The 10,168-nt window shown below is 39.3% G+C and overlaps 1 protein-coding gene across 1 annotated transcript in view; it reads left to right on the top strand.

Annotated features, from left to right (window-relative positions):
• The first annotated feature begins 4,913 nt into the window (after window positions 1–4,913).
• Window positions 4,914–10,168, top strand: part of LOC140949631 (uncharacterized) — a 7,223-nt gene continuing 1,968 nt past the window's right edge. The window contains exon 1 of the mRNA XM_073398785.1: window positions 4,914–5,146. Coding sequence (XP_073254886.1) covers window positions 4,914–5,146 — 233 coding nt within the window. The remainder of the gene's footprint in view (window positions 5,147–10,168) is intronic.

The raw sequence follows: 10,168 nt of genomic DNA, 5'->3' as shown, positions 1-10,168 counted from the left end.
TCCTCCAATCGAGGTGAGTGTTTACTTGAGGCTCTTTCGTTCCTTTCCTGTTGAATATCTTTTCTTCTGGTTTAATGAAATGTTACTAGCTGATCAGTATTCGCACTTTTCTTGCACAGGTGCACGACGTTCCAAGTGACCCGCGAGGCGCGGGAAAATGCGCCTTCGCCAAAAAAGACGTGGAAAGAGGACAGGTGGTGGCAGAGTACACGGGGGAGCTTATATCGATGACTGAGGCAACGAAACGCGAGGCGGAGTACGCAAGAGTAGGAAAGACATGTACCCTCATGGTCATAGATCACCGCGGCCAAAGTATCGCGTAAGTTACTGGCTTAAGCGCATTTTTGCAAATACTTTTACTACCTCCAAGACGACGTTATATAAACACGTGTAACCGTTGTTTTGACTTGACTTGTCGCCTTTGGATTTCTTTGAACTATCTTTCTGTTTCAACTTACTCGCGAGAACCAACAGTTACCCAGTATGTTATGAATATATGTGGGATATTCTTAATGTTTGTGTTAAGTTGTACACACTAAAACGTTATTTATTATTTACTTTCAGAATTGATCCTTACTATGGTGATATTCATGCCGAACTAAACTTGGCGGCAACTATCAACCATTCAAGGCAAAACGCAAATTTAAAGCCCTATGTTGATGATACATCATCGCGAGCAAGAGTGTTTTTCGTTGCTTTGCATGATATTCCACAATCTGTGGAATTCCTCTGGAATTACGGCAACGCAGATTGGGAATATCATACAAACAGTCAAACTCTTCCACCCTAGCTTTTACCGTTTCTTTTTCTTCTTTATTCTTTCCCTTTTTTCTTAATCATAACTATAGTAAAATTCTCAAATCTGATTGACTATCAACTGTGCTGATTTCACCACTTATAGGCCAATACGCGTTATGCCTACTAATTGGACATCACGCACCATTGCAATTGCGCACTCAAATGCTTTTTTTCTCACCGCTAGCAAAAAAATCTCGGAAGTTCTTGCGTTTTAATTTTGAAAAATCCTAAAATATCACACATTTTGTTATAGTTATATATGATTAAGTTGTAACAAACGTTCATGCAACCCAATACGGTCTGTAATCATAATCGAGATTTAAGTAATCACTCCCGCTGCACGGTCCTCCGATTTTTTGTTGATCACGCGCATCATTACAGACCGAATTGGATTCTACTTAGTCCATCTATTGCCCTTATTACTAAATTTACAATTTATCGTGACGTTATTACAATACATACGGTACTTGTTTCATCCCCCTTTTTTGTCAATTTGGGCTAACCGGCATTACCAAACAGGCAATAATTGCCTTTACCTTTTTTTGTCTATCGATGCCAAAAATTGATTTTTATGTTGACATTTGTTATTCAGTAAGATGTTCTCAGAAATATCTGCTTTGCGCTACATTTCAGTCATGCATGCAATTTGATTACGGACCAAAAGTAAAGTTTTGTTTTATTGTGCGCGAGTGATTTTACGAGCTAGCTTTGCGCGCTCGAAATGAGTTTTAGCATCGACGACGGCTACAGCAACGAAAACGTCACTTTTAAAATGAATTTGCGTTTTTCAAATTTTATCGCGTTAATTCCAATTCACTGAAAATGTCTAGTGTAGGCAAATTTCCCTGGAGTTGATTTCTTAAGGACTGCACTCAAGTTTAGAAAGACAAAGAAAATTTCCCTATCGCTTGTTTACGTCCTCCATAAAACGTGAAATTAGGCTCGTAGTCGTGCAGCAATGGCAAAGAAATGTGCAAAAAAGTGATCTGCACGTGTAAACGTGATGTTTTGTTTAATAAACTTATTGCTGTTTTGACGTTCTCGTTTTGCCGTCGCCGTGGACCTTGCTAAAACTCCCTGCTGACAGAGATTGCGGTAAAAGGTTTATGGCTTAGGACATTTAATTTAGCCTGATAGGTGTTACTTTACTTTGAAGCTAAAGTATACTCACGTCTAAAAAAAATTCCTTTTCATGGGAGGTCGACGATTAGGGAGCTTTGGCATCGACGGCGGCAACAGCAGCGAAAACGTCAATTTTAAAACGAATAGGCGTTTTTTTTAAATCTTGCGGTGCTAATTCTAATTCTCTCCATAAAACGTATCGTAGTTGTGCGGGCAGTGACAGCAAAGAAGTAGATGCACGGGCAGACTTGCTTTTCTTAATAAACCTATAGCTTTTTTGACTTACTCGTTGCCGTGGCCGGACGTCGTTGCTATAGCTTCCTATGTCCTGATGTTTTTGCTTCATGTTTCTGTTATTTACCCTTAACTATAAGGTTTCCCTTAGTTTCTTACTGATTGCTATTTGGCTAAGGGAATATGTTTGATAAAGTGGACACCTATAATTTAGCTTGGAAACATAGCATCCTTTCTTTCATCAGCTGTACATAAATGGCGGTTGCATATTGGCCAATGCACCTTACAAGTCGTTGCTAACAGAGAACTTTATAAACGCAATAGTTTCTCATTCCTTTCTAGTTAAATCAAATTGAGTATACACAGCCAAAGCAAACTGATCGTGAGGACGGCACGCTTAAGCCTTTACCGCAGCGGGGCGCTCGTGCGATTATCAGTCGCCTTTAGTTCAACGTTTGCCTTTTAAAAAGGTCTCAGGGTGCAGTTACAAGTGTTTACTCAGTCGAACTGTGGTACATCGAGTTGTGAACACTGCCAAACGGATACAGTGAATAAAATGTTCATGAACCTAATTATTGTCTCTCAATCCGATAAAACCAACGGTATCGTAATTAGGGTATAACAGTTATACAATATTGTAATTGGTATTATCACTATGTACACAAGTAGTGGTTATTCATTACTAGTCAGCATCATGACTGTCCTGATCAGCGGGAGCAACTGCCAATGCAGTGAAGAACCGTAAAGCCCTTTCAGATAAATATTTCTGGGCGAGTGTCATACAATTTGGTCTCACATTTTCGCGAACAGGTCTGCAATCTTGTCTCACAGGAACTAGATCCGCTGGATTCAATTCCTCACATTGTTTCTTCTTTACAAAAGAGACAATTGTTGGCTTTTCTACTGTGTCCATTGTAAACCTGATAAAGGCGGTTTCATTGTGCCTGGTAAGCGTTAAGTTTCCTTCTTGATCTGGTATCTCACCATAGCCAAAATTCATAAACGCAATTTTTCCCACTCCGAATTTTTCTCCGTTAATGTCCTCGCTTCTAGCAATGTATTTCTTCTTTAAGTACGATTTATAGTTCATTATCTGATGAAGGCTTACCCAGTGGCTTCTGACGTTACGTAAATGGCTATTTCGTAGAGAAATTGCCCATTCTTGAGGAGTTTCGATTTTTTCCTGAGTGTTAAAGAATTGCTGAATACACCCGAATCTTCTATCACATATTGAAAAGGAATGCCCTTCCAACAAAAATTTCAGATCTACTCGAAGAAACCTTCCATTTTGGACAAGGGTGTCCAAGTAAAAAAATAAAAAGCAGTGTTTAAACTGTGCTGGCGAGTTGTCTGCCCATAGTATTAAATGATGAAATGTCCCGTACCTTTCTATTAGTGTCTCCAATACGTAGTTAAGTAAAGATATCACTTCATTAGGACCACTTCCGCCAATGGATTCATCGTAAAAAAAACAGTTCATAATATCCTCATTGGCTGAATAGACCCCGAAAAGATTGGTCCTTAACTTTCTCAAGTAAAAGGAATCTTGAGAGGAAACTTTTGGCGTCGGAAGACACTTATGATAGTCCATTTGGAGAACCAACACTCTTGGCATCATCGTTAAATGGCACCCCTGGGTTACAATCCGGTCGAAACGGAATAATAGTTCAATGGGCCGAAGATTTAACAAAGGTCAGTAGTCGGATGGGCGCATTATTTATAAGTGTGTTCACTTGCTTGTTTTGTCGCAATATTAAAAAAAATGTAAAGTCGCGAAAACTCTAGATTTTTCTCATAAAATGCAGCTATTTTGTAGAACGTGTTTCACAACTCGGGAATTACACCTGAATTCTAGACTTTTCGTGAATCACGCAGTTGAATTTCCTTAAGGCCGACTGTTTCAAGGGCGAAGTTGATAAAGTATTATCATTATTATGCAAAAAGTGAGTGCATTTCTTATTTTTGATGGAGTAATATTTGTGTCTTTTAGGAGGAAAAATTACACAAAAATGCATTTTTCTCTTCTCATCCCACACGATTACAGAGGCTATTTTTAAAAAAGCTATACTGATAAGTAGCGAAACTGTTAACACCTGGTAGATTGGTTATAATTGACGTCAGAAAACGTTTTTATAGTTACTTTTTTATCACGATGCTAGAAAATTCTAGTAAGCTCTATCTTCCATGAAGAATATAAAATGAATAAGAATCACACGGGTGAGATTAAAACATTTTCCTTTCCTTCAACAATGGGCTCTTTTGCTCAGCAAGAAACAGAGATGAACTTAAGTGGGGTTGATGTTAATCGCCTATTGTACATTTTTGACAGTTCGAATCCGTGGCAATATTTTAGACAAGGTAAACCTCTTGCAAGCTCGGTAGAGAAAGGAAGGAGAACTTTGAGTTCCAGAAGCAAGTTAAAAAAGGTTTACGTGCCAAAGGCGAACCGAGTGAACCGGCGCAAAAATGCTGCCTTTGGTTTGCACAATTTGAACTTGACCTGTTGTGACAATGGATGCCTCCTGAGACACGGTCTGTGTAATATAAAACGCATCATACGGCAGCAAAGGGACCTGCTTTATAAGAAACAATACAATGAACAAAATTATCTTCTGTCAAAACTTGTGGAAGTGAAGATCACGCAAACCGGAAAACGAAAAATAACATACAAGTCCCCATCGCTGGGTGAAGTATGCCAGACTGCGTTCCTCAAGGTTTATGGTATCTCAAAGCATAAAATAGAATGTCTGCTAAAAAAAATGAGCCCTGAAGGACCATTTATAGAGCCCGACCAAAGAGGGCAAACCACTCCTCGAAGACTTTTGCCTGAAACAAAACAGACCGTCATCGACTTTATACTTTCACATGACGCGTCCGAGTCTCATTATAGAAGATCGCGAAGTGGCAGCAAAAAGTATTTTGAATCCAATGAAACACTACGAAAAATGTGGTCGGAATATGTTCGTGAACATCCTGATGTCAAGACGACCAGGTTAAAAAGAAAAAACAAAGGACCTGTTATAAGTTTTTCAACTTTTAGAAATATCTTTAACACCGAATTGAAAGATGTTCTTAGCTTCAGAAAATCTAGGCTCGATACTTGTCAAGTTTGTGACAAGACTAATAACCGACTTAAGTATCTAAAATCTTTACGAAATCGAAGCGTCAAGCAAGATCAAGAGATCCGCGATCTGACTCATTCAAAGAACTCTCATCTCAGAGAAAGTGAAGCAAGGTTTGCTTCCTTGAAATATGACGTAACAGTATGGGCTTTAAAAGTGCAGTAAACCCGAGCTGAGACACTTTTTTTAGTTAGTTTAAATAGCAAAAATAAAGAAAAGATAAAAATACGACTGAAATAGATCTTTTTACAGTCTTATTTATTTTTAATTGTGATTATTACAGTTTTCATTTCTGTAACTTTTTTTCTCTCTCTCTTACCATTGCTGAATGATCTGATTTTTATATATTTTTTTTCTGTTAATAGAGGGCCACAAATAAATGAGTTTTAACTGTAAAAAGGTTATCTGCTGTCTAAATAAAGTCTTCACTCCACTTTATCCGACTGCATAATTTGCCAGCCAGATCATAATTACATCATATGGATCATTCCCCTTAACAGGAAGGACGTTTCTATGTTACGCTACGATATACATATGCCCCTTACTGATGTACGTTTGTAGTCTACAAAGAGGCAACACTTGTAAATGGTGAGAAACTATCTTCCCGCTCGTTCGAATCTTTTTGCAATATCCAGATTTAAAGATCACTGTCTAAGTCACAAATTTAATGGGAAGCTTAAAAAAAAAACACGGGAGGAGAAAGAAATAACAAGTATCTTTCGTTGCAGCATTTTCATTTATTTTTGTTGCAGTCAAGTAATATTAAGATAATTTTACCTCAACGGTACCGAGACTTTAACAAAAGCAAGGCTCATATCACTTCCGTACATAATTTTTTATAACATAAACTCCTTTGCGCGGGCACCCCCAACGACAATTTCCTCCTAATATATTTTAAACACTTCATAGGCTATCCAGAGTATTTTTAAATCTCTAGAAATGCATCGTCAGTGTCGCTATAAAATTTTGTGTATCAGTTCGGTCATCCTACGGTATTTTGAGTCTTTTGAAAAATACGAGGGCTTCACCGTTAATTTACCGTAAATATTAGATGCACTTAAAGGTTTTAAAAAAGTTAAAACTGCATAATTGATTCCTGTTAGGAACATCACATTTTAAAGTCCGAAATTTTCCATTTTTTCTGCCTACGATAAATAGCCTAGACTGGGGGGTAAAATGTGAAGAATTAAACTTAAAATAAAATAATGGAAATTCATTAACTAAGTTTCAAAATTTGTATATGAATAGATCAATATTCATAAGCAGATTTTAAGCAATCCTCAAGCAGTAGAAAATAATTAGGCCTGTTCTCCCTCTCCGTAGAGAAATTATAAAGTAAACAGTCGCTGGGTGTGCCTGTTTTAAAAAATAAGAAAAAAAGGCTAAAGTTATTTAAGAGTCATCTCCAAAAATTCAATGACTTAAAACAAAAAACTTATCAAAAAACTTATTTAAACAAAATTAGTCGACTAATAAGCCAAGAAACTCCAAATGCATACCAGATGATAGCCCTGTGTCTGTGCAACAACATGACACCCAGCCAGACACAACCCCCCCTTAATTTGAGGGAGACATTGAGCTTTGAAAGACAGGGGTAAGCCCAGGTACAAAAACCCAGCGAATCTGCACTCTAGCACAAAGCATAGTCTTTACAACAACCCCACCCCCCTGGAATTTTACCAGGCTACCCCAAATGCATACCAGATGATAGCCCTGTGTCTGTGCAACAACATGACACTTAGTTTGACGGAAGTCTTCCTCAAAAAATATTATCTGGGCCAACGGGGGCAACAGCCCGTCCCTACGGGACGGACTGTTGCCCCCCTCGTGCAAATTTTCTGGAATTTGCACTGATTTCTGTCACTTCCAGGAAGTTATTTGAAGCCCATGGTTAAGAGGTGAGGGTGGTTAGTCCTGAAGAGCGAGATTGTTATTTTTACACTAAAAGTATCAGGGCTTTAAGCAAATTAAGTTTTAAAAGATTGCCTGCAATGTGCTGGACTTGACTTAAGATTTCAGGCAACCCGGTTTTCAAAACTCCAGGTAGATATCTCCAATTATTGACCTTTCTGCATCTTAACTGTCAATTCCTACTAACATTTTTATTTTTTACAGTGAAAGAGGTATTTGGATGGTGAATCCCTGGAGATATATACCTGGTTTTTTGAAAACCGGGCTACTAAAAAAAAGTCAGTCTCTCACACTGATTGTTAATTTGATGGCCCTTGTTACTTGAAAAGTAAAATCTCACCACAAAAAGAAATTATTGAATACATGAGCTTCCATTTGATAGAATCATCTGTCTTGAAAGTAACAAAAGTGAAGTTTTCCTCATTAATCTGGAAAATAAGGCATTTTAAGAAGCAATTTTTAGTGTCGGTGTCACCGATTGCAAAGCCAATTCCCCAGTTCACCCCATTTTTAATTGAAGCTGGTCTCCCAAAAACAATCTAAGCCAACACTGCTCAACAATACCAAGTCCTAAAACCAGCAGTTCAACTGCTTGCTGACTAGGAACATTATCAACAGGGTGGGTCATTGCTTGCATGCAAACAGCACAAACAAACTGCATAAGAGTGCAAAAAAAGATCAAACTTTACAACAACCCCACTCCCCTGGAATTTAAGCAGGCTACCCCAAATGCATACCAGACGATAGCCCCGTGTCTGTGCAACAACATGGCACCCAGCCAGACACAACCCCCCCTTAATTTGAGTGAGACATTGACCTTTGAAAGACAGGGGTAGCCCCGGTACAAAAACTCAGCGAATCCGCACTCTAGCACAAAGCATAGTCTTTACAACAACCCCACCCCCCTGGAATTTAACCAGGCTACCCCAAATGCATACCAGATGATAGCCCTGTGTCTGTGCAACAACATGACACCCAGCCAGACACAACCCCTCCTTAATTTGAGGGAGACATTGAGCTTTGAAAGACAGGGGTAAGCCCAGGTACAAAAACCCAGCGAATCTGCACTCTAGCACAAAGCATAGTCTTTACAACAACCCCACCCCCCTGGAATTTAACCAGGCTACCCCAAATGCATACCAGAGGATAGCCCTGTGTCTGTGCAACAACATGACACTTAGTTTGACGGAAGCACCCCTCAAAAAATATTATCTGGGCCAACGGGGGCAACAGCCCGTCCCTACGGGACGGACTGTTGCCCCCCTCGTGCAAATTTTCTGGAATTTGCACTGATTTCTGTCACTTCCAGGAAGTTATTTGAAGCCCATGGTTAAGAGGTGAGGGTGGTTAGTCCTGAAGAGCGAGATTGTTATTTTTACACTAAAAGTATCAGGGCTTTAAGCAAATTAAGTTTTAAAAGATTGCCTGCAATGTGCTGGACTTGACTTAAGATTTCAGGCAACCCGGTTTTCAAAACTCCAGGTAGACTTAAGCCAACGATTTTGTAAGTAGGGCCCATAGGGCTTTATTCTGGCTGAGTTTGAGGCCAGGCAGGAGCCTATCATTTGATGGGCTCCTGGGCCAGGTCATTTTTTAACTATTTCCACGTCTAGTTGATATTTACGCCTAGCCGCTCTTAAAACATCGCAAGTTGACACAAAACTCTGTCAGCTCCAGCTGTCAATGTAAACAAGATTCAAGATGCTGCATAAATTTTCCGCATGAACTCGCCCGTCAAATTTTGACCAATCAGAGCATGAAAATTGGACGTAGAGCGTGACCAACGCGTGACCATGGTGAGAAAAGTCAAAAGCAACTTTCTTTCCTGCTTGTAACAGCTGGCTGAATTTTCGCGTCCGAGGTCAGTTTGCAATCAAAATTTTAATTGTGTGGCATATAAACACCACATATTTCATGTGAATTTTAAAAAAATTGAACTTGAGCCCTCGATCACTTGAAACCTAGTAACTTGTCAGATGATAACTTCAAAAAAATACTTGAAGCTACTTGACCTCGATGGGTCGACACCTGAGCCCACGATAAGGTCAAGTGATACTGGTCAGCGGGTTCCCTGTTTTTACAGCTGTCAATTGATCAAAACATTGATGTCCAATATGTGTGCATTATCAATTTTCCTGTGCTCCCAAACTAGCTAAAAGTATGAGATTGAACATTGTTCGAGATCTAGTGAAACAATTAACTGGTCAGCGGACAGCTTCCAAATAAATCACGTCACCTCGATGAGTTGACACATGAGCCCGCGATATGGTCATGAGATACTGGTCAGTGGCTATCCTGTTTTGACAGCTGACAATTGACCATATTGTGAATGTCCTATATTAAAAATGTGGACTTAACAAGACACGCCTGAGACACCTCTCCCTTTCTTTTGATAGTCTCCCCTACCCCACCCGTACAATTTGTAGACGCGTACGTACGTACGCTAGGTAAATCACGTGACAACCAAACGAAAAGAGGTTGACCATATTCCATGGGTATGGGGCTGTGTCCCATGCGCCTCGCGCCCATGGGAGCCCAGCTATTAAGAAAAACATAAAAACATCGTAATTTTGGGACATTTTTTTCAGATACTATTTTCTGAAAAAAAAAACCTAAGAACATGCATTAAAAATAGTTTAAAACGGACTAATCGTTAGAAACTGATTAAAATATTAAAAAATATCTTTTTTTTTTTCTGAGCTTGCGAGCGGGGGGAATCCTCGAAATCCTGCAATCTGATTGGTTCCGAGAGCGGGCAGTTTTCTACGATCTTGCCCGCTAACACGGGCGGATCGTTGGCAGCTTCATTCACAAGTTTGTTTGTTGATGTGAATGAGCAAAACCGGTGATTCAGAACCATTTTTCTTTTAAAACTTGCGCTATTATTAGCGTTATCTCGGGAAAAGTGAAGTTTGTTATTCAGACAAAACATCTGAAGGGAGAATCAAGCGAGTCAGCCAGGTAAACCGCTAAAGTAAAGC

Source organism: Porites lutea, chromosome 10 (assembly GCF_958299795.1).
Source record: "Porites lutea chromosome 10, jaPorLute2.1, whole genome shotgun sequence".
NCBI lineage: Eukaryota > Metazoa > Cnidaria > Anthozoa > Scleractinia > Poritidae > Porites > Porites lutea.
This window is presented reverse-complemented; position numbering and strand designations above follow the sequence as displayed.